Source organism: Melanerpes formicivorus, unplaced genomic scaffold (genome assembly GCF_026170545.1).
Source record: "Melanerpes formicivorus ecotype bairdi unplaced genomic scaffold, bMelFor1.0.p_v2 SCAF_386, whole genome shotgun sequence".
NCBI lineage: Eukaryota > Metazoa > Chordata > Aves > Piciformes > Picidae > Melanerpes > Melanerpes formicivorus.
In genome coordinates this window covers 1-22659 of record NW_027142738.1, presented here as the reverse complement: position 1 = coordinate 22659, position 22659 = coordinate 1, and the positions used below count along the sequence as shown (strand labels likewise).

Genomic DNA, 22659 nt, shown 5'->3' with positions numbered 1-22659 from the left:
AGACAGGGTCTAGGCAGAGTCTAGGCAGGGTACAGGCAGGGTGCGGGGCTCTAGACAGGGTCTAGGCAGGGTGTGGAGGGTGCGGGCAGGGGGCTAGGCAGGGTGCAGACAGGGGCGCAGGGGTCCAGACAGGGTCTAGGCAGGGTCCTAGGCAGGTGGCTAGGCAGGGTGCAGGGCTCTAGACAGGGTCTAGGCAGGGTGTAAGGGTGCGGGCAGGGGGCTGGGCAGGGTGCGGGGCTCTAGGCAGGGTCTAGGCAGGGTGTAAGGGTGCGGGCAGGGGGCTAGGCAGGGGTGCGGGGCTCTAGGCAGGGTCTAGGCAGGGTGTAAGGGTGCGGGCAGGGGGCTAGGCAGGGTGCAGACAGGGGCGCAGGGGTCCAGACAGGGTCTAGGCAGGGGGGCTAGGCAGGGTGCAGGGCTCTAGACAGGGTCTAGGCAGGGTGTAAGGGTGCGGGCAGGGTACAGGCAGGGTGCGAGGCTCTAGGCAGGGTCTAGGCAGGGCGCAGGCAGGGCGCAGGCAGAGGCTCCGCTGCGGGCAGGGCTGCGCCCCGACTTCCCCCATCCCCTGCCGGGAGCTTCCCGGACCTCCAGTGAGCCACGACCCGGGGAGGGGGCATCCAGATCCTGCCCCTCCATCCCTCGGCCCTCGGGGGGAAAGGGGGAGGGGGGGGGGGGGGGTCTCCGGGGGCGGTACCAGGGCGGGGGGGAGCCGCCAGCCCCTCCCGGGGGGCCGGACCCTGCGCTGCTTTTAAAGCCTTGCTCGGTGCCGTTCTTGGGCTGCCAGGCAAGCGCGAGGGAGGGGGCACCGGCACCGCCGAGGGGCACCGGCACCGGGAGCGGCAGCGGGAGCGGCCCCGGGAGCGGCCCCGCGATGCCGCCGCTGCCCTCCTGGCTCTGCCTGGCTGCGCTGCTCCTGTCCCCGGCCGTCCCCGCCGCTGCCGGTCCCTGTCCCCAGGGCTGTCTCTGCCCGCGGCCGCGGACCCTGCTCTGCCGGGAGCCCAGCACCGTGGGCAGCCTGAGCCAGCTGCCGGGAACCGGCGGCTTCACCGAGGTGTGAGTGGCGCTGGGGTGGGGGCGCTGGGGGCGACGGGGCTGGGGGGGATGAAACTGGGAGTGGGGGGGGCTGAGACTGACGGGGCTGGGGGCGACGGGGCTGGGGGGGATGAAACTGGGAGTGGGGGGGCTGGGGGGTGGCGGGGCTGGGGGCGACGGGGCTGGGGGGGTGACAGGGCTGGGAGTGGGGGGGGCTGGGGGTGGCGGGGCTGGGGGGGATGAAACTGGGAGTGGGGGGGCTGAGAGTGACGGGGCTGGGGGCGACGGGGCTGGGAGTAACGGGGCTGGGAATGACAGGGCTGGAGTGGGGGCGCTGGGGGTAATGGAGCTGGGGGTGGTGGGGCTGGGAGTGGTGGGGCTGGGGGTGACGGGGCTGGAGTGGGGGGCACTGGGAGTGGCAGGGCTGGGGGTGATGGAGCTGGGGGTGGTGGGGCTGGGAGTGGTGGGGCTGGGGGTGATGGGGCTGGAGTGGGGGCACTGGGGGTGGCGGGGTTGGGGGTGGTGGGGCTGGGGTGACGGGGCTGGGAGCGGTGGGGCTGGGAGTGACGGGGGCTGGAGTGGGGGGCACTGGGAGTGATGGGGCTGGGAGTGACAGGGCTGAGGGTGATGAAACTGGGGGTGGTGGGGCTGGGGGTGATGGGGCTGAGGTTGGTGGGGCTGGGGGTGACGAGGCTGGGGGTGACGGGGCTGGGGGTGATGGGGGCTGGGAGTGGGGGGGCTGGAGTGGGGGCACTGGGGGTGATGGGGCTGGGGGTGATGGGGCTGAGGTTGGTGGGGCTGGGGGGTGACGAGGCTGGGGGGGTGACGGGGCTGGGGGTGACGGGGCTGAGGTTGGTGGGGCTGGGGGTGAGGGGGGCTGGGGGGGTGAGGGGGCTGGGGGACCACATCTGAGGGCGCTGAGGATGATGACGATGATGATGGTGCTGGGGCCGGGGGGACGCGGTGGGGCTGAAGGTGTCGGCACTGAGCACGGTGGAGCTCAGGGCTGGGGAGAGGATGGAGCAGGGAACGTGGGGCTGGGGGCGGGGGGGGGGGGGCTGCAAAGATTTTGGGGCGGGGGTAGGGAGAGTGTCTGCTGCATCCCCTCAGGGGTTGGGGGGCAGCTCTTTGCCCCCTCCCACAGCGATGCCAGCAGGGCTGAGGGCACCGGGGGTGGGGGGGGGTGGGGGGTCCCTGGCGTGGTGGGCAGGGCCTGGGTGCAGGGAGGGCCTCGGTTTCCCCACGGGCCGGGGGGGCTGCTGCCGGGGGGGTGGGGGGGTGGGCGATGCCACCTCTTTGTTTGCTGCCTGCTGGGGGGGGTGGGGATGTTGGACCCCCCCCAAGAGACCACCCCTCAGCCACTCCCTCTGCCCCAGCTTCCCTCATCCACGACCCTTTCCACCCCCTCCCCAAAAGGGGGAAAAGGGGAGGGGGCCACAGTCGGTCCCAGCTTGTCCCGGGGGGGGGGGGGGAAACTGAGGCACAAAGCAGCAGCTCAGCTCCAGCCCTGATGTGGGCAGGGGGAGAGCTGTGCCTCCCCCTCCCCTCCCATTCCCTTTATCAACAGCCCCTGGCGTGGGGTGGGCGTACGGGGGGGGGGGGGGGGGTTGTGTGTGTCGGGAGGGGAGGGGGGGGGGGGGTCGGGGGGGCTTCTTTCGTGACTCCCCCCTCCCCCATTTCCCTTCCAGCATCATGGAGAACCAGGAGCTGTTGGTGACCTTGACCCGGGCTGACACCAGGAGGCTGAGAGACCTCCGGAGCCTGTGAGCACCCCCGGGGGGGGGGGGAGCTGGACAATGGGGTGTGGGGGGTGGTCCTCTTAGGATGAAGATTTGGGGGTCCCCAAGTGCTCAGCCCCCCTTCTGTGTGTGTTGTTCCCCCCCCCTTCCCCCAGCACCATCTCCAGGTCGGGGCTGCAGCAGATCTCTGCCGATGCCTTCTTGGACACCCCCAGGCTGAGCCATGTGTGAGTATCGATCCCCCCCCCCCCGCCCTAAAAATGCCTTCCCCACCCCCCCCCTCCATGCTCCACTCCCCCCTTCCCTCCACTCCCCCCTTCCCTCCACCCCCCCTCCGCATTTTCAGGGCTGGACCCCCCCCCCCCGGGGCACTCAGCACCGGGTGGCAGGATCGATGGTGCCCATTGGCATCAGCTGGGCTTCGGGGGGGGGGACACAGCCATTGATTGAGGGCAGGACTCTGCTGCTGACCCCCCGCCCCCAACCCTCCCCCTAGCCCAGGGAGCTCCTGCTGCACCGGGGGGGGGGGCACACACCCCCTGTTTGGGGGGGGGGGGGGGCTGTCCTTGCTGGCAGGGGAGGTGCCTGAAGGGTGGTGGCACCCAGGGAGAGGTTTTGCTTGGTCATGGTGCGACCAGGGTGGCTCTGGTGATGCCACCTGGCGATGCCAGCCCCTCTGCCAGGAGGAGGAGGGGGGGGGAGGGTGGGGAGTGAGGAGGCTGGTGGGGGTCTGAGGTGGGAGTGGGTTGGCTGGTGGGGGTCTGAGTATGGACTGGGTTGGTTAGTAGGGGTCTGAGGTGGGGTTGGGGAGGCTGGTGGGGGTCTGAGGTGGGAGTGGGTTGGCTGGTGGGGGGCTGAGGTGGCACAGGGGTGGTTGATGGGGGTCTAAGGTTGGACTGGGTTGGTTGGTAGGGGTCTGAGGTGGGGTTGGGGAGGTTGGTGGGGGTCTGAGGTGGGAGTGGGTTGGTTAGTAGGGGTCTGAGGTGGGGTTGGGGAGGCTGGTGGGGGTCTGAGGTTGGACTGGGGAGGCTGGTGGGGGTCTGAAGTGGGACTGGGGAGGCTGGTGGGGGTCTGAGGTTGGACTGGGGAGGCTGGTGGGGGTCTGAAGTGGGACTGGGGAGGCTGGTGGGGGGTCTGAGGTTGGACTGGGTTGGTTAGTAGAGGTCTGAGGTGGGAGTGGGGGTGGTTGGTAGGGGGTCTGAAGTGGGACTGGGGAGGCTGGTGGGGGTCTGAGGTGGGTTTAGGGAGGCTGGTGGAGGTCTGAGGTGGGGTTGAGGAGGCTGGTGGGGGTCTGAGGTGGGTTTAGGGAGGCTGATGGGGGTCTGAGGTGGGGTGGTTGGTAGGGGTCTGAAGTGGGACTGGGGAGGATGGTGGGGGTCTGAGGTGGGTTTAAGGAGGCTGGTGGGGGTCTGAGGTGGGTTTAGGGAGGCTGGTGGAGGGTCTGAGGTGGGGTTGAGGAGGCTGGTGGGGGTCTGAGGTGGGACAGGGTTGCTTGGTAGGGGTCTGAAGTGGGACTGGGGAAGCTGGTGGGGGTCTGAGGTGGGTTTAGGGAGGCTGGTGGAGGTCTGAGGTGGGTTTAGGGAGGCTGGTGGGGTTCTGAGGTGGGACAGGGGAGGCTGGTGGGGTTCTGAGGTGGGACAGGGGGAGGGCTGGTGGGGGGTCTGTGGTGGGACAGGGGAGGCTGACTGGGGTCTGCCCCGACAGGAATCTCTCCTCCAACGCCCTTCAGAGCCTCTCCTGGAAGACCTTCCAGCACCTGCCCCTGCAAGAGCTGTGAGTGCTGCCGGGAGCTGCTGCTGCGCCCCTGGGCTGCCCCACAGGCAGGCCCAGGGCTGGGGAGGGACACCGGGAGGTGGCAGCTGTGACATCCCCGGGGGACAGAGGTGACAGGCAGCGGGGTGGCACCCGGCAGCTCCGGGGCTGGGGAATGTCCCTGCCCAGCCTTGGGGCGGGGTGGGGGGCACGGAGCCCGGGGGCCACCCTGGGCTTGCCCTCGAGTCCCTGTCCTGTCGGCAGCGTCCTGGAGGGGAATCCTTTCAACTGCTCCTGCGAGCTCCGCTGGCTGCAGCTGTGGCAGAACAGGAGCTGGCCCCAGCTGGGCAACCAGACCCTGGGCTGCTGGGAGGGCAACCTGCTGCTCCCGCTGGGCGACCACCCCCCTGGGCGCTTGCGGTACGTGGTGGTGGTGGTGGTGTTGGGACACCTGGGGACAGCCACCGGCGGCCCCAAAAGCTGCCCTGCTCAGCCCCTCTCCTCCCTCCCCCTCCCCTTTTCTCCTTGGCAGAGCTCCCGAGGGTCCACATCGAGCCCCCGGGGAGGGTCCTGCGCCAAGGGGACAGCATCAACCTCACCTGCCGCGTCACGGCCGAGCCGCCGGCCACCAGCCGCTGGGTGGTCCCCGAGGTGCCCCCCCGAGCTGCTCCTTGTCACCAAGGCAAGCTGCCAAAGCCTCCCCCGGGACCCTTCCCCCCCCTGGCCCTAGCCCCAGACCTCTCCCGGGGACCCTTCCCGGTGACCCCAGCCCCAAACCTTGCCCGGGGACCCTTCCCGCTGGCCCCAGCCCCAAACCTCGCCCGGGGACCCTTCCCGGGGACCCCCAGCCCCAAACCTCGCCCGGGGACCCTTCCCGCTGGCCCCAGCCCCAAACCTCGCCCGGGGACCCTTCCCGGGGACCCCAGCCCCAGCCCTCCCCGGGGACCCTTCCCGGTGACCCCAGCCCCAAACCTCGCCCGGGGACCCTTCCCGGGGGCCCCAACCCCAGCCCTCCCCGGGGACCCCAGCCCCAAACCTCGCCGGGGGACCCTTCCCTGTGACCCCAGCTCCAAACCTCGCCGGGGACCCTTCCCGCTGACCCCAGCCCCAAACCTCGCCCGGGGACCCTTCCCCCCGGGCCCCAGCCCCAAACCTCGCCCCGGGGGACCCTTCCCTGTGACCCCAGCCCCAAACCTCGCCTGGGGACCCTTCCCGGGGACCCCAGCCCCAGCCCTCCCCGGGGACCCTTCCCGGTGACCCCAGCCCCAAACCTCGCCCGGGGACCCTTCCCGGGGGCCCCAACCCCAGCCCTCCCCCCGGGGACCCCCAGCCCCAAACCTCGCCGGGGACCCTTCCCTGTGACCCCCAGCTCCAAACCTCGCCGGGGACCCTTCCCGCTGACCCCAGCCCCCAAACCTCGCCCGGGGACCCTTCCCCCCCGGGCCCCCAGCCCCAAACCTCGCCCCGGGGACCCTTCCCTGTGACCCCAGCCCCAAACCTCGCCTGGGGACCCTTCCCGGTGACCCCAGCCCCAAACCTCGCTCGGGGGACCCTTCCCGGGGACCCCAGCCCCAAACCTTGCCCGGGGACCCTTCCGGTGACCCCAGCCCCAAAGGGCAGCATCCCCCGGGTGAGGGCGGTGAGGGGGTGGTCGGGGGGGGTGCGGAACGGGACGCGGGGGGCAGGTTGAAGGGGAGGGGAAGTGTTTGGTCACCTCCCCCCCGCCTTCCCCCTTTCCCGGCGCCGCCAGCAGCTGTCGGCCCAGGAGCTGAGCCTGGAGATCAGCAACATCTCCTCCGACTTCAACCACAAGGACCTCAGCTGCCGGGCGGAGAACGTGGTGGGGCCGGCGGAGGAGAGTGTGACCCTGAACGTCACCTGTGAGCACCGCGGGGTGGGGAGGTGCCACCCGTGGGCACCTCAGAGGGGTCACAGGGGTGGTGATGCCAGCTGTGAGCACCCCGGTTGGGGAGCACGGGGGTGGTGGTGCAAGCTGTGAGCACCCCGGTTGGGGGGTCACAGGGGTGGTGGTGCCAGCTGTGGGCATCTAGGGGGGAAAGAGGGGCAGTGGTGCCAGCTGTGGGCACCCCAGTTGGGGGAGCACGGGGGGTGGTGGTGCCAGCTGTGGGACACCTCAGAGGGGTTTAGGGCTGGTGGTGCCACCTGTGAATACCTCAGAGGGGTCACAGGGGTGGTGGTGCCAGCTGTGGGCACCTAGGGGAAAGGAGGGGCGGTGGTGCCAGCTGTGGGACACCTCCGAGGGGTGCAGGGCTGGTGGTGCCAGCTGTGGGCACCTAGGGGGAAAGAGGGGGGGGTGGTGCCAGCTGTGAGCACCCCAGTTGGGGGTCACAGGGCTGGTGGTGCCAGCTGTGGGCACCTAGGGGGGAAAGAGGGGGGGTGGTGCCAGCTGTGGGCACCTTGGTTGGGAGTCACAGGGGTGGTGGTGCCAGCTGTGGGACACCTCCGAGGGGCGCAGGGCCGGCGGGAGCCCAAGCCGGGAGCCCCATCCGAGGCCACCCTTCCGTCTTCCCCTCCCTCTCCCCTCCCTCTCCCCCCTCGCTCTCCCCAAGTCCCCCCCGCGATCCTCCTCCTGCAGGAGGCCATCGCCCGCCACTTCTGGTGCATCCCCTTCTCGGTGGACGCCAACCCCCCGCCCAGCATCCGGTGGCTCTTCAACGGCAGCGCCCTGCGGGAGGGGCCTTACATCCACACGCAGCTGATGGAGTTCGAGCACAACTCCACCGTCCTGCACGGCTGCCTGCAGCTCAACCGCCCGACCCACGTCAACAACGGCAACTACACCCCTGCTGGCCCGCAACCCCCTGGGCGCCGCCGCCCGCAGCGTCCAGGTCAGGTTCATGGAGAACCCTTTCAGCTTCAACCCCGAGGAGCCCATCCCTGGTAGGTTCGGGGCGGCTTGGGTCCCTCCTCTCCTCCCACCCCCCCCGGGGGGCGGCGCAGGGCAAGCTCTTGGCCGTGCCGCAGGTTGGATCAGCTCAGAGAGTCAGAGAGTCGTTGGCAAGGGGTTGGGAGGGACCTCGAGGATCCTCCAGCTCCAGCTGGGCAGGGATAGCTCAGACCAGAGCAGGGAATCAGAGGCAGAGAATGGTCAGGGATGGAAGGGACCTCAAGGATCCTCCAGTCCCAACCTCTCTGCCATGGGCAGGGACAGCCCAGACCAGAGCAGGGAGTCAGAGGCAGAGAATGGTCAGGGCTGGAAGGGACCTCAAGGATCTTCCAGCTCCAGCTGGGCAGGGACAGCTCAGACCAGAGCAGGGAATCAGAGAATGGTCAGGGATGGAAAGGACCTCAAGGATCCTCCAGTCCCAACCTCTCTGCCATGGGCAGGGACAGCCCAGACCAGAGCAGGGAGTCAGAGAATGGTCAGGGATGGAAGGGACCTCAAGGCTCATCCAGCTCCAGCTCCCCTGCCCTGGGCAGGGACAGCTCAGACCAGAGCAGGGAGTCAGAGGCAGAGAATGGTCAGGGCTGGAAGGGACCTCAAGGATCTTCCAGCTCCAGCTGGGCAGGGACAGCTCAGACCAGAGCAGGGAATCAGAGCCAGAGAATGGTCAGGGCTGGAAGGGACCCCAAGGATCCCCCAGTCCCAACCCCCCTGCCGTGGGCAGGGACAGCTCAGACCAGAGTCAGGGAATCAGAGAGTCAGGGAATCACAGTCAGGGGTGGAAGGGACCTCAAGGCTCATCCAGCTCCAGCTCCCCTGCCCTGTGCAGGGACAGCTCAGACTACAGTCAGGGAATCAGAGTCAGGGAATCAGAGCCAGGGAATGGTCAGGGCTGGATGGGACCCCAAGGATCCTCCAGTCCCAACCTCTCTGCCATGGGCAGGGACAGCCCAGACCAGAGCAGGGAATCAGAGCCAGAGAATGGTCAGGGCTGGAAGGGACCTTAAGGATCCTCCACTCCCAACCTCCCTGCCATGGGCAGGGACAGCTCAGCCTGAATCAGGGTCACAGAATCAGTCAGAGAATGGTTAGGGTTGGAAAGGACCCCAGGGATCCTCCCAGTGGTGCTAGGTCAGAGGCTGGGCTCTGATGATCTCAGAGATCTGTTCCAGCCTCAGCCATTCAGGGCAGCCCAGAACTGTCAGGGCTGGAAGGGACCTCAAGGATCCTCCAGTCCCCAACCTCTCTGCTCTGGGCAGGGACAGCTCAGACCAGAGCAGAGAATCGGAGCCAGAGAATGGTCAGGGCTGGATGGGACCCCAAGGATCCTCCAGTCCCAACCTCTCTGCCCTGGGCAGGGTCACCTCAGACTGGATCAGAGAATCAGAGCCAGAGAATGGTCAGGGCTGGATGGGACCCCAAGGATCCTCCAGTCCCAACCTCTCTGCCCTGGGCAGGGGACAGCTCAGCCCAGAGCAGGTTGCTCACAGCCACCTCCAGCCTGGCCCACCTCCAGCCTGGCCTTAAACACCTCCAGGGCTGAGGCTGAGGCTTCCACCTCCTCCCTGGGCAGCCTGTGCCAGGCTCTCACCACCCTGCTGGGGAAGAGCTACTTCTGCCTTGCTTCTCCCTCCTCTGGTTGCTGAGGAGTTAACTGAGAGTCTCTCCTCTCTCCCTCGCTGCCTGTGGGCTGGGCCAGTGTCTCTGTCACCCCTGGGTGAGTCAGTGGCCTTGAGGGGGTGGGGGTGGGGGAGTCCCCCCAAAAAATCCTTCATCCCCAACCGTTCTCTCTCCTGCACCCCACAAACCCTGCCCCTCCAGCCAAGGCTGATCCTTGGGGTACAGGAGGGCTGGGGAGCCCTTGCCCCATGCTCACCCTGCACCCTTCTTCCTTCTCCTGCCCCCCCAGACCCTCCATGCCCCCAGGCAAGGCTGATCCTGGGGTACAACCACCCCAAGACCTCGGGGACCACCGTTCTCCTTGCCTCAGTGCCCCAGATCATGCAGCCCAGGGCTGATCCTTGGGGTACAACCACCCCAAGGGCTGGGGAGCCCTTGCCCTACGCTCACCCTGCACCCTTCTTCCTCCTTCTGCCCCCCCAGACCCTCCATGCCCCCAACCAAGGCTGATCCTGGGGTACAGCCACCCCAAGACCTCGGGGACCACCCTTCTCCTTGCTTCAGTGCCCCCAGATCATGCAGCCCCCCCTACTCCAGGGCTGATCCTTGGGGTACAACCACCCCAAGGGCTGGGGAGCCCTTGCCCTATGCTCACCCTGCACCCTTCTTCCTTCTCCTGCTCCCCCAAACCCTCCATGCCCCCAACCAAGGCTGATCCTGGGGTAGAGGAGGGCTGGGGAGCCCCTGGCCCACGCTCACCCTGCACCCTTCTTCCTCCTTCTGCCCCCCCAAACCCTCCATGCCCCCAGCCAAGGCTGATCCCGGGGTACAACCACCCCAAGACCTTGGGGACCACCCTTCTCCTTGCCTCAGTGCCCCCAAATCATGCAGCCCCCCCTACTCCAGGGCTGATCCTTGGGGTACAACCACCCCAAGGGCTGGGGAGCCCTTGCCCCACGCTCACCCTGCACCCTTCTTCCTTCTTCTGTCCCCCCAGACCCTCCACCCCCCAACCAGGCTGATCCTTGGGGTACAACCACCCCAAGGGCTGGGGAGCCCCTGGCCCACACTCACCCTGCATCCTTCTTCCTTCTTCTGTCCCCCCAGACCCTCCACCCCCCAACCAAGGCTGATCCTGGGGTACAGGAGGGCTGGGGAGCCCTTGCCCCACGCTCACCCTGCACCCTTCTTCCTTCTCCTGACCTCCCCTCCCCCCAACCAGGGCTGAGCTGAACCTGTGGCACAGCCACCCCAGATCATGGGGACCCCCCCTTTCCCCTTTCCCCTTTCCCCCCCCTCCCCCAATCGTGCATCCCTCCCACCCCAGAGCTGATCCTGAGGGGGGGGTTGGGGAGCCCCTGCCCCACGCTCAGCCTCTGCTCTCCTCCTCCCCCCTGCCCCCAGGCACCAGGAACATCTCTCTGGAGGGGCCTGTGGAGACCACCGAGGAGCACATGTTTGGGGTGAGGAGGGGGGCACCCCGCGGGGGGGCGCAGGTTTGGGGGGGTGTGTGTGTGGGGGGGGGGAGTGGGACAAGCCTCCAGGGACCCTCCAGGTGGGCTGGGGACCCGAGGGGGGGATGCAGCCCGGTGCCTCTGCCTCAGTTTCTCTCCCTCCTGACCCTTGTGGCTGTCTCTCAGGGCCTTGAGGCTCGGGAGAAGGGATCTGGGGGAGGGGAGAGGGGGCCCCGAGGTGACCCCCACCCCACTTTGGTGCCCCCCCCCCCAGGTGTCAGTGGCCGTGGCTCTGGCAGTGTTTGCCAGCCTCTTCCTCTCCCTCATGCTCCTGGTGCTCAACAAGTGTGGGGCAGCCGCTCCAAGTTTGGCATCAACCGTGAGTGCCAACCCCCCCCCCCCCACCCGGTGCCACGGGGGCAGCTTGGTGCCCACAGCCACGGGGTGGGCAGCTGGGATGAGCACCATGGGGTGGGCAGGGCTGGGGTGGGCAGCTGGGATGAGCCATGGGGACAGCTTGGTGCCCACAGCCCTGGTGGTGACCAAGGCTGGGATGGGTACCTTGGATGGGATACCATGGGGACAGCTTGGTGCCCACAGCCCTGGGGTGGGCAGGACAGGGGTGGGGCAGGGCTGGGGTGGGCAGCTGGGATGAGCCACAGGGACAGCTTGGTGCCCACAGCCATGGGGTGGGCAGGGCCGGGGTGGGCACCTGGGAGGGGAACCATGGGGTGGACAGGGCTGGGGTGGGCACCTGGGCTGGGGGCCATGGGGGCAGCTTGGTGCCCACAGCTGTGGGTGTGGGCAGGACAGGGGTGGGCAAGGCTGGGTGGGCATCTGGGATGAGCCACAGAGACAGCTTGGTGCCCACAGCCATGGGGGGGGCAGGGCCGGGGTGGGCACCTGGGAGAGGGGACCATGGGGACAGCTTGGTGCCCACAGCACGGGAGTGGGCAGGGCTGGGCTGGGCACCTGGGAGGGGGACCATGGGGTGGGCAGGGCTGGGCTGGGCACCTGGGAGGGGCACCATGGGGTGGGCAGGGCTGGGCTGGGCACCTGGGAGGGGCACCATGGGGTGGGCAGAGCTGGGGTGGGCACCTGGGCTGGGGGCCATGGGGGCAGCTTGGTGCCCACAGCTGTGGGGTGGGCAGGGCTGGGGTGGGCACCTGGGAGGGGCACCATGGGGTGGGCAGGGCTGGGCTGGGCACCTGGGCTGGGGTGGGCAGCTGGGATGAGCCACAGGGACAGCTTGGTGCCCACAGCCATGGGGTGGCAGGGCTGGGGTGGGCACCTGGGCTGGGGGCCATGGGGGCAGCTTGGTGCCCACAGCCATGGGGGGGGCAGGACTGGGGTGGGCACCTGGGAGTAGCACCATGGGGGTGGGCAGGGCTGGGGTGGGCACCTGGGAGGGGCACCATGGGGTGGACAGGGCTGGGGTGGGCAGGGCTGGGGTGGGCAGCTGGGCTGGGAGCCATGAGGACAGCTTGGTGCCCACAGCTGTGGGGTGGGCAGGGCTGGGCTGGGCACCTGGGAGGGGCACCATGGGGTGGGATCACAGAGAGGGTCCCCGGGTTGGGGGGGGGGGGCGTCCATGGATGGGCTCCACGAAGGGGAACCTTGATGGGGCCCATGGGTGGGTGGAGGGGGGGGACAACCATGGAAGGGGCCCACGGGTGGGGGGCCCACGGGTGGGGGACCCTGGAGGGAGGCTGTGCTGAGCCCCACAGCGTGGAGTCACAGGAGGGTGAGGAGCAGAGAGAGGCCTCATGGGGAGGAGCCCAGGGGGGTGGGGGGGCAAGCAGCAGTGGGGCACCAGGCAGGGGGGTTGGGGGGTGGGAGGTTGCTGTGCTTCCACTGAGAGTGCTGCTGGAGGGCTGGGGGCTGTGGCAATGACTCCGGGGGTGCCAGCTGCCCCCCCCCCCGGGGCGGGGGGGGTGTGCAGAGCGGGCAGCAGCTGCTAATTCACTCCTGGAATGGATTCAGCCTCTAAATGGCTTTGATTGGGCCCCCGGGGGCCCGAGCGGGGCTGCTGCTGCTGCTGCTGCTGCTGGTGGTGGAGGGGGGAAAAGATGCTCGGCAGAGCCTGGCACCGCCTGCAGGGCTTGCAGGGGAGGGGTTGGGGCACCCCGGGGAGGGGGAGAGGGGACACACACACACACACCTGAGTGGCTTTGCCCTTGTCCCTGCAAGGCTCAGCAGCGCTGGCCCAAGAGGATGACCTGGCCCTGTCCCTGCACTTCATGAACCTGGGCAGCAGCTCTGCCTCCTCGGCCGATGAGCAAGCTGGAGGGGCTCAAGAGCAGCTTCATCGAGAACCCTCAGTACTTCTGTGACGCCTGTAAGGCCCGGGGGGGGGCACCAAGGGGCCCCAGGAGCCTTCTTGTGGACCCCCAACCCTTGGCTCAAGGGGGTGCTGGAGGTTGGGGGTGGAGGTTGCCTTCTTGGGGGGCAGGAAGGGCCCCAGGAACCTTCTGATGAAGCCCAACCCCTCGGCTCAAGGGGCTGCTGAAGGTTGGGGGTGGAAGTTGCCTTCTTGGGGGGCACCATGGTGCCTAAGGAACCTTCTCATGGACCCCCACCCTTGGCCCAAGGGGGTGCTGAAGGTTGAGTGTGGAGGTTGCCTTCTTGGGGGGCACCATGGTGCCTAAGGAACCTTCTCATGGACCCCCCGTCTTGGTCCAGGGGGTGCTGAAGGTTGGGTACTGATGGTTGGGGGTGGAGGTTGCCTTCTTGGGGGGCACCATGGTCCCTAGGAACCTTCCCATGAAGCCATCCTTGGCCCAAGGGGGTGCTGAAGGTTGGGGGTGGAGGTTGCCTTCTTGGGGGGCACCATGGTGCCCAAGGAACCTTCTCATGGACCCCCACTCTTGGTCCAAGGGGTGCTGAAGGTTGGGGGTGGAGGTTGCCTCCTAGGGGGGGGCACCATGGTGCCCAAGGAACCTTCTTGTGGACCCCCACCTTTGGCCCAATGGGTGCTGAAGGTTGGGGGTGGAGGTTGCCTTCTTGGGGGGCACTATGGTCCCTAGGAACCTTCCATGAAGCCATCCTTGGCCCAAAGGGGTGCTGAAGGTTGGGTGCTGAAGGTTGGGTGCTGAAGGCTGGATGTGGAGGTTGCCTTCTTGGGGGGCACCAAGGGCCCCAGGAACCTTCTGATGAAGCCCAACCCCTTGGCCCAAGGGGGGTGCTGAAGGCTGGATGTGGAGGTTGCCTTCTTGGGGGGGCACCATGGTGCCCAAGGAACCTTCTCATGCTCCACCCCTGGCCCAAGGGGGTGCTGAAGGTTGGGGGTGGAGGTTGCCTTCTTGGGGGGCACCATGGTGCCTAAGGAACCTTCTCATGGACCCCCACTCTTGGTCCAAGAGGGTGCTGAAAGTTGGGTACTGATGGTTGGGGGTGGAGGTTGCCCTCTTGGGGGGCAGCAAGGGCCCCAGAAACCTTCTTATGGACCCCAACCCTTGGCTCAGAGGGTGCTGAAGGTTGGGGGTGGAGGTTGGGGTTGGAGGTTGCTTTCTTGGGGGGCACCATGGTCCCTAAGGAACCTTCCATGAAGCCATCCTTGGTCCAAGGGGGTGCTGAAGGTTAGGGGTGGTGGTTGCCTTCTTGGGGGGCACCAAGGGCCCAGGAGCCTTCTGATGAACCCCAACCCCTGGCTCAAGGGGGTGCTGAAGGGTGGGGGTGGAGGTTGGGGTGGAGGTTTGCCTTCTTGAGGGGCACCATGGTCCCTAAGGAACCTTCCCATGAAGCCATCCTTGGCCCAGGGGGGTGCTGAAGGTTGGGGGTGGAGGTTGCCTTCTTGGGGGGCACCATGGTGCCCAAGGAACCTTCTCATGCTCCATCCCTGGCCCAGGGGGGTGCTGAAGGTTGGCTCTGGGGGGGTTTGTCCCCAGGTGTCCACCACGTGCAGCGCAAGGACATTGTGCTGAAGTGGGAGCTGGGGGAAGGAGCCTTCGGGAAGGTCTTCCTGGCTGAGTGCTACAACCTCCTGCCAGAGCAGGAGAAGATGCTGGTGGCTGTCAAGGTGAGGAGCAGGGAGGGGGGTTCGGGGTGGCCACGGGGAGCAATGTCCTCATTGTCCAACCTGAGACCCTCTCCCACCCCTTTGGGCAGCTTGGGGGGAGGGTTCCACCACCACATCCTCCTTCAGACCCACCCTGAGACCCTCTCCCACCTCTTTGGGCAGCCTGGGGGAGGGTTCCACCACCAAAACCCTCCTTCAGACCCACCCCTGAGACCCTCTCCCACCCCTTTGGCAGCCTGGGGGAGGGTTCCACCACCAAACCCTCCTTTAGACCCACCCTGAGACCCTCTCCACCCCTTTGGGCAGCCTGAGTGAGGGTTCCACCACCAAACCCTCCTTCAGACCCACCCTGAGACCCTCTCCCACCCCTTTGGGCAGCCTGAGTGAGGGTTCCCCACCAAACCCTCCTTTAGGACCCACCCTGAGACCCTCTCCCACCCCTTTGGGCAGCCTGAGTGAGGGTTCCACCACCAAACCTTCCTTTAGATCCATCCTGAGACCCTCTCCCACCCCTTTGGGCAGCCTGAGTGAGGGTTCCACCACCAAACCCTCCTTCAGACCCACCCTGAGACCCTCTCCCACCCCTTTGGGCAGCCTGAGTGAGGGTTCCACCACCACACCCTCCTTTAGACCCACCCTGAGACCCTCTCCCACCTCTTTGGGCAACCTGAGTGAGGGTTCCACCCCCCCCCCCTCCCTTTAGACCCCACCCTGAGACCTCTCCCATCTCTTTGGGGCAGCCTGAGTGAGGGTTCCACCACCGAACCCTCCCTTAGACCCACCCTGAGACCCTCTCCCACCTCTTTGGGCAGCCTGGGGGAAGGGTTCCACCACCAAACCCTTCTTTAGGTCCACCCTGAGACCACCTCCCACCTCTTTGGGCAGCCCTGGGGGAGGGTTCCACCACCAAACCCTCCTTTAGACCCACCCTGAGACCCTCTCCCACCTCTTTGGGCAGCCTGGGGGGAGGGTTCCACCACCAAACCCTCCTTTAGACCCACCCTGAGACCCTCTCCCACCTCTCTGGGCAGCCTGAGTGAGGGTTCCACCACCAAATCCTCCTTTAGATCCACCCTGAGACCCTCGCCCACCTCTTTGGGCAGCTTGGGGGGAGGGTTCCACCACCAAACCCTCCTTCAGACCCACCCTGAGACCCTCTCCCACCTCTTTGGGCAGCCTGGGGGAGGGTTCCACCACCACACCCTCCTTTAGATCCACCCTGAGACCCTCTCCCACCTCTTTGGGCAACCTGAGTGAGGGTTTTCACCACCCTCAGCACCAAAACCTTCTTCAGACCCAACCTGAGATCTCCTCCTTCCTCTTGGGGCTAAGGGTTGGGCTCGGCCTGCGCTTGCCAAGGGTCTCTTTCCAAACCCCCCCCGCCTCCCCATCCCCCCCCCCCCCCCACCTCCAAGGCTTCCTTTGCTGCTTCCCCAAGGCTCTGAAGGAGGTGACGGACAGCGCCCGCCTGGACTTCCAGCGGGAGGCAGAGCTGCTGACGGTGCTGCAGCACCAACCACATCGTCAAGTTCTACGGGGTCTGCACCGAGGGCGAGCCTCTCATCATGGTCTTTGAGTACATGAAGCACGGCGACCTCAACCGCTTCCTCAGGTGCGCTCTTTTGGGCTCAAAAGAGGAGGTTTTGGTGTCCCGCCGCCTCCTTTGCCCAACTCCGCAGCCGCCGCCGCCTGCAGCCCCCGCAGCCTCAGCCCCGGCCCCGCTGCTGCCTCCCTGCAGCCCTCCCAGCCCCGGCCCCCGCCGCTGCCTCCCTGCAGCCCCTGCAGCCTCAGCCCCGGCCCCCGCTGCTGCCTCCCTGCAGCCCTCCCAGCCCCGGCCCGCTGCTGCCTCCCTGCAGCCCCCTCAGCCCCGGCCCCGCTCCTGCCGCTGCCTTCTTGCGTGGAGCGCTGCGACCCCAAACCGCTTCCCCAGAGTGTCTTTTTTTGGGGTGAAAAAAGGGGATTTTCGTGTCCTACCTCCCCCTTCTCACACTTCCACCACCCCCTGCCTCAGCCCCGGCCCCGCTCCTGCCGCCGCCTCCTTGCACGGAGCGCTGCGACCCCAAACCGCTTTCTCAGAGAGGCTTTTTGGGGTGAAAAAAGGGGATTTTTCTGTCCCCTTTGCTCCTTTTCACACCTCCATCACCGCTGCCGGCATCCCCTGCAGCCCCCTCAGCCCCAGCCCCGCCGCTGCCTCCCTGCAGCCCCCTCAGCCCCGGCCCCGCTCCTAGCGCCGCCTCCTTGCACGGAGCGCTGCGACCCCAAACCGCTTCCCCAGAGTGGCTTTTTGGGGTGAAAAAAGGGGATTTTCGTGTCCCACTTCCTCCTTTTCACACCTCCACCACCTCCTCCTTCAGCCTCAGGCCCCTCTGGTGCCTCCCCTGCAGCCCCTTCAGCCTCGTCCCCGCCGCTGCCTCCCTGCAGCCCCCTCAGCCCCAGCCCCGCTCCCTGCCGCCGCCTCCTTGCACGGAGCGCTGCGACCCCCAACCGCTTCCTCAGAGAGGCTTTTTGGGGTGAAAAAAAGGGGATTTTCGTGTCCCATTCGCTCCTTTTCACACCTCCACAACCTCCTCCTTCAGCCTCAGCCCCTCTGGTGCCTCCCTGCAGCCCCTTCAGCCCCGGCCCCGCCGCTGCCTCCCTGCAGCCCCCTCAGCCCCGGCCCCGCTCCTGCCGCCGCCTCCTTGCACGGAGCGCTGCGGACCCCAAACCGCTTCCCCAGAGTGGCTTTTTTTGGGGTGAAAAAGGGCATTTTCGTGTCCTACCTCCTCCTTCTCACACCTCCACCACCTCCTCCCTTCAGCCCCAGTGCCTCTGGTGCCTCCCTGCAGCCCGTTCAGCCCCGGCCCCGCTCCTGCCGCTGCCTCCTTGCACGGAGCGCTGCGACCCCCAAACCGCTTCCTCAGAGAGACTTTTTGGGGTGAAAAATGGGGATTTTCGTGTCCCATTCGCTCCTTTTCACACCTCCATAACCTCCTCCTTCAGCCTCAGCCCCGCTGGTGCCTCCCTGCAGCCCCCTCAGCCTTGGCCCCGCTCCTGCCGCCGCCTCCTTGCACGGAGCGCTGCGACCCCCAACCGCTTCCTCAGAGTGGCTTTTTGGGGTGAAAAAGGGGATTTTCGTGTCCCATTCGCTCCTTTTCCACCTCCACCACCTCCTCCCTGCAGCCCTCGCAGCCCCTGCAGCCTCGTCCCCGCCGCTGCCTCCCTGCAGCCCCGACCCCGCCGCTGCCCTCCTTGAATGGAGCGCTGTGACCCCAACCGCTTCCCCAGAGAGGCTTTTTGGGGTGAAAGAAGGGGATTTTTGTGTCCCATTCGCTCCTTTTCACACCTCCATCACCGCTGCCGGCATCCCCTGCAGCCCTTTCAGCCTCAGCCCCGCCGCTGACTCCCTGCAGCCCCCTCAGCCCCGGCCCCGCTCCTGCCGCTGCCTCCCTGCACGGAGCGCTGCGACCCCCAACCGCTTCCCAGAGAGCCTTTTTGGGGTGAAAAAGGGGATTTTCGTGTCCTACCTCCCCCTTCTCACACTTCCACCACCCCCTGCCTCAGCCCCGGCCCCGCTGCTGCCTCCCTGCAGCCCCCTCAGCCTCGGCCCCGCTCCTGCCGCTGCCTCCCTGCACGGAGCGCTGCGACCCCCAACCGCTTCCTCAGAGAGGCTTTTTGGGGTGAAAACAGGGGATTTTCGTGTCCCACCTCCTCCTTTTCACACCTCCACAACCTCCTCCTTCAGCCTCAGCCCCGCTGGTGCCTCCCTGCAGCCCCTGCAGCCCCCCTCAGCCCTGGCCCCGCTCCTGCCGCCGCCTCCTCGCACGGAGCGCTGCGACCCCAAACCGCTTCCCAGAGTGGCTTTTTGGGTGAAAAAAGGGGATTTTCGTGTCCCACCTCCTCTTTTTCACACCTCCACCACCTCCTCCCTGCAGCCCTCGCAGCCCCTGCGGCCCCGGCCCCGCCACTGCCTCCCTGCAGCCCCCTCAGCCCTGGCCCCGCTCCTGCCGCCGCCTCCTTGCACGGAGCGCTGCGACCCCCCAACCGCTTCCCCAGAGAGCCTTTTTGGGGTGAAAAATGGGGATTTTCGTGTCCCATTCGCTCCTTTTCACACCTCCATAACCTCCTCCTTCAGCCTCAGCCCCGCTGGTGCCTCCCTGCAGCCCCTGCAGCCCCTGCAGCCTCGTCCCTGCCGCTGCCTCCCTGCAGCCCCTGCCCCGCTCCTGCCGCCGCCTCCTTGCACGGAGCGCTGCGACCCCCAACCGCTTCCTCAGAGAGCCTTTTTGGGGTGAAAAATGGGGATTTTCGTGTCCCATTCGCTCCTTTTCACACCTCCATAACCTCCTCCTTCAGCCCCAGCCCCGCTGGTGCCTCCCTGCAGCCCCTTCAGCCCCGGCCCCGCTCCTGCCGCTGCCTCCTTGCACGGAGCGCTGCGACCCCCAACCGCTTCCTCAGAGAGCCTTTTTGGGGTGAAAAATGGGGATTTTCGTGTCCCATTCGCTCCTTTTCCCACCTCCACCACCTCCTCCCTGCAGCCCTCGCTGCTGCCGCTGCCTCCTTGCAATATTGATTAGATTTGGCTGGGCTGAGAGGCTTCAATCCGGGGCCGTGGGGCCATCAGCTGCAATAAGCAGAGACTTTTCGATTGCCCCCCCAGGTATATTTGCTGCCAGACGAAGGATGGGAAAGGCAGGGGGGGCGGGGGGGACACACACACACACACACCACACGTCTGGGGGGGTTGTGGGGGGTTGCCAGAGGCTTTAGTGGCTGCTCTGAGACGTGGCTCTTATGATTATGGTGATGGGAGCTGGCAGTAATGGGTCTGCCAGGCAAGGATGCAGACCGCCCCCCCCGCCTCGCCCCCCGCCTCCTCTGTCCCTCCCGCCCTGCAGTGACAGCCCCCCCCCGCACAGGCAGCCCCCCCCCCACGTAGTCTTGACATACCCCCCTCCCCCCCATACACCCTACCCTGGACCCCCTCCTCCCCACCCCCCCCCCCACGCCTTATGCTGAACCCTATCCTGCCCCCCCAGCCCCCCGTTCCTGCCCTGAGACCCCCTCACACTCCCCTCCCACCCCACCCCTTCCCCGGCCCTGACATCCAGCCCCCACAAAGCCCCCCCACCTTGTCCCGTCCCCCCCCCTCTACCCCTGCCCTGTCCCCCCCTCTACCCCTGCCCTGTCAGCCCCCTACCCCCTTGCCCTGTCCCCCCCCTACCCCTGCCCTCTCCTCCCCCTATCCCCCTGCCCTCTCCTCCCCCTCTACCCCTGCCCTGTCCCCCCCATCCCCCTGCCCTCTCCCCCCCTCTACCCCTGCCCTCTCCCCCCCCTACCCCTGCCCTCTCCCCCCTCTACCCCTGCCCTCTCCCCCCCATCCCCCTGCCTCTCCCCCCCCATCCCCCTGCCCTGTCCCCCCCCATCCCCCTGCCCTGTCCCCCCCACCTCCACCCCCGCCCTAACACCTCCCCCCCCACCAAACCCCCATCCCGGAACCCACCCCCCCGACCCTGCCCTGACACCCCCCTTGCCCTGACACCCCTCCCCACTTCCCCCCCCCCCCCCGCGAAGCTCCCGGCGCCCCCCCCGGGCCCTGTCAGCCACGCTCGGCGTCAAGGGACAGCAGCTGGAGGTGGCAGGAGCCACCCTGCCCCCCCCCCGCCACGGGCTGACCGCCGGGACGCCCTCCCCCCCCTGCCCCCCGCCACGCCAGCACCCCCACCCCACTGACCCCACCACCCTATAGCACCCCCCCGACCCCATAGACCCCCCCACCCCAAACCATTGACCCCCGACCCCATAGACCCCCCCATAGCCCCTCGCCCCCTAACCCCTCATCCCATAGACCCCCACCCCATACCATTGACCCCCTCACCCCCTGACCCCTCACCCCATAACCTCCCACCCCATACCAACACCCCCACCCCACTGAACCCTTCACCCCCCCCAACCCCTCCACCCCATACCAGCACTCCCCACCCCCTGACCCCTCACCCCATAGACCCCCCCACCCCAAACCATTGACCCCGAGCCCATAGACCCCCCATAGCCCCTCGCCCCCTAACCCCTCATCCCATAGACCCCCCCCACCCCATACCATTGACCCCCCACCCCCTCACCCCTCACCCCATAACCCCCCACCCCATACCAGCACTCCTCACCCCCTGACCCTTCACCCCCCAACCCCTCACCCCATAAACCTCTCCACCCCATACCAGCACCCCCACCCCATTGAACCCTTCACCCCCTAACCCCTCACACCCATAGACCCCCCCACCCCAAACCATTGACCCCCGACCCCATAGACCACCCCATAGGCCCCCAACCAGTACCCCCCAACCCCTAACCCCTCACCCCGTAGACCCCCCCACCCCTGACCCCTCACCCCATAACCCCCCACCCCATACCAGCATCCCCACCCCATTGAACCCTTCACCCCCTAACCCTCACCCCATAGGCCTCCAACCAGTACCCCCTAACCCCTCACCCCATAGATCCCCCCACCCCATACCAGCATCCCCACCCCATTGAACCCTTCACCCCCCCAACCCCTCCACTCCATACCAGCACTCCCCACCCCCTGACCCTTCACCCCCCAACCCCTCACCCCAAAGACCCCCCCACCCCATACCAGCTCCCCCCACCCCATTGAACCCTTCACCCCCTAACCCCTCACCCCATAGACCCCCTCCACCCCATACCAGCACCCCCTACCCCATTGAACCCTTCACCCCCTAACCCCTCACCCCATAGAGCCCCCTGCCCCATACCAGCATCCCCCACCCTCTGACCCCTCACCCCATAGACCCCCCCACCCCATGCCAGCACCCCTCACCCCATAACCCCTCTCCCCATAGCCCCCCACCCCATACCAGCACCCCCCACCCCCTGACCCTTCACCCCATAGACCCCCCCCACCCCCTCACCCCTCTCCCCATAGCCCCCCAACCCCATACCGGCACCTTCTACCCCATGGACACCTCCCACACCCCATAGACCTCCCTGCTCCCTAACCCCCCACCCCCTAACCCCTCACCCCATAGACCCCCCCACCCCATACCAGCATCCCCCACCCTCTGACCCCTCTCCCCATAGCCCCCCACCCCCATACCAGCATCCCCCACCCCCTGACCCTTTACCCCATAGACCCCCCCACCCCATACCAGCATCCCCCACCCCATACCAGCACCCCCCACCCCCTCACCCCCCACCCCTCCGGCACCTTCTACCCCATGGACACCTCCCACACCCCATAGACCTCCCCGCTCCCTAACCCCCCAGCCCCTACCCCCCTCACCCCACAGAGTGCTATGCCCCCTGCCCCCCATCTCCGCGTTGCCCACTCGCAGCCCCTCGCTCTCTCTGCCTCCCCCTGGCAGGTCTCACGGCCCGACGCGCAGCTGCTGGGGCCGGGGCAGGGCCCGGGGCAGGGCCGGGCGGGCCGGGGGCAGCTCTCGCTGTGCCACCTGCTGCACATCGCCACCCAGATCGCCTCGGGCATGGCTTACTTGGCCTCCCTCCACTTCGTCCACCGCGACCTGGCCACCCGCAACTGCCTGGTGGGGCAGGACCTGGTGGTGAAGATCGGCGACTTCGGCATGTCCCGGGACATCTACAGCACCGACTACTACCGGGTGAGGGCTGCTCCTCCTCCTCCTCCTCCTTCTTCCCCCTCAAGATCTCCTCCTCCCCACCAAGATCACCTTCTTCTTCCTCCCCTCAAGATCTTCCTCTCCTCCAAGATCTTCTCCTTCCCTCCCAAAATCTTCTCCTCCATCCCATGAAGAACTTCTCCTCCTTTACCCTCAAGGTCTTCTCCCTCCCTCCAAGATCTTCTTCTCCCTCCCTCCAAGATCTTCTCTCCCTCCCTCCAAGATCTTCTCCTCCAAGATCTTCTTCTCCCTCCCTCCAAGATCTTCTTCTCCCTCCCTCCAAGATCTTCTTCTCCCTCCCTCCAAGTTCTTCTTCTCCCTCCCTCCAAGATCTTCTTTCCCATCCCTTCAAGATCTCCTCCTTCCCCCCCAAAGACTTTCTCCTCCATCCCATCAAGAACAACTCCTCCTTCCCCTCAAGATCTTCTCCTCCTTCCCCCCAAGACCTTCTTCTCCTTCCTTTCAAGATCTTCCTTTCCTCAAGATTTTCTCTGCCTTTCCCTCAAGATCTTTG

The 22659-nt window shown here is 67.1% G+C and overlaps 1 protein-coding gene across 1 annotated transcript; it reads left to right on the top strand.

Moving 5' to 3' along the window:
* Nucleotides 1-802: 802 nt before the first annotated feature.
* LOC137459645 (high affinity nerve growth factor receptor-like) lies at nucleotides 803-22133 on the top strand (the record flags this gene model as incomplete). The annotated part of the gene is given in 21 exon segments (XM_068170439.1): nucleotides 803-1050; nucleotides 2718-2792; nucleotides 2924-2995; nucleotides 4473-4541; nucleotides 4785-4918; nucleotides 5032-5174; nucleotides 5176-5202; nucleotides 6274-6400; nucleotides 7091-7323; nucleotides 7325-7421; nucleotides 9125-9142; nucleotides 10450-10508; nucleotides 10774-10848; nucleotides 10851-10878; nucleotides 12690-12775; nucleotides 12777-12837; nucleotides 14387-14517; nucleotides 15956-16033; nucleotides 16035-16129; nucleotides 21873-21877; nucleotides 21880-22133. Coding segments are annotated over 21 exon segments (2049 nt in total), but the record flags the coding sequence as incomplete, so codon positions are not given.
* Nucleotides 22134-22659: the final 526 nt, after the last annotated feature.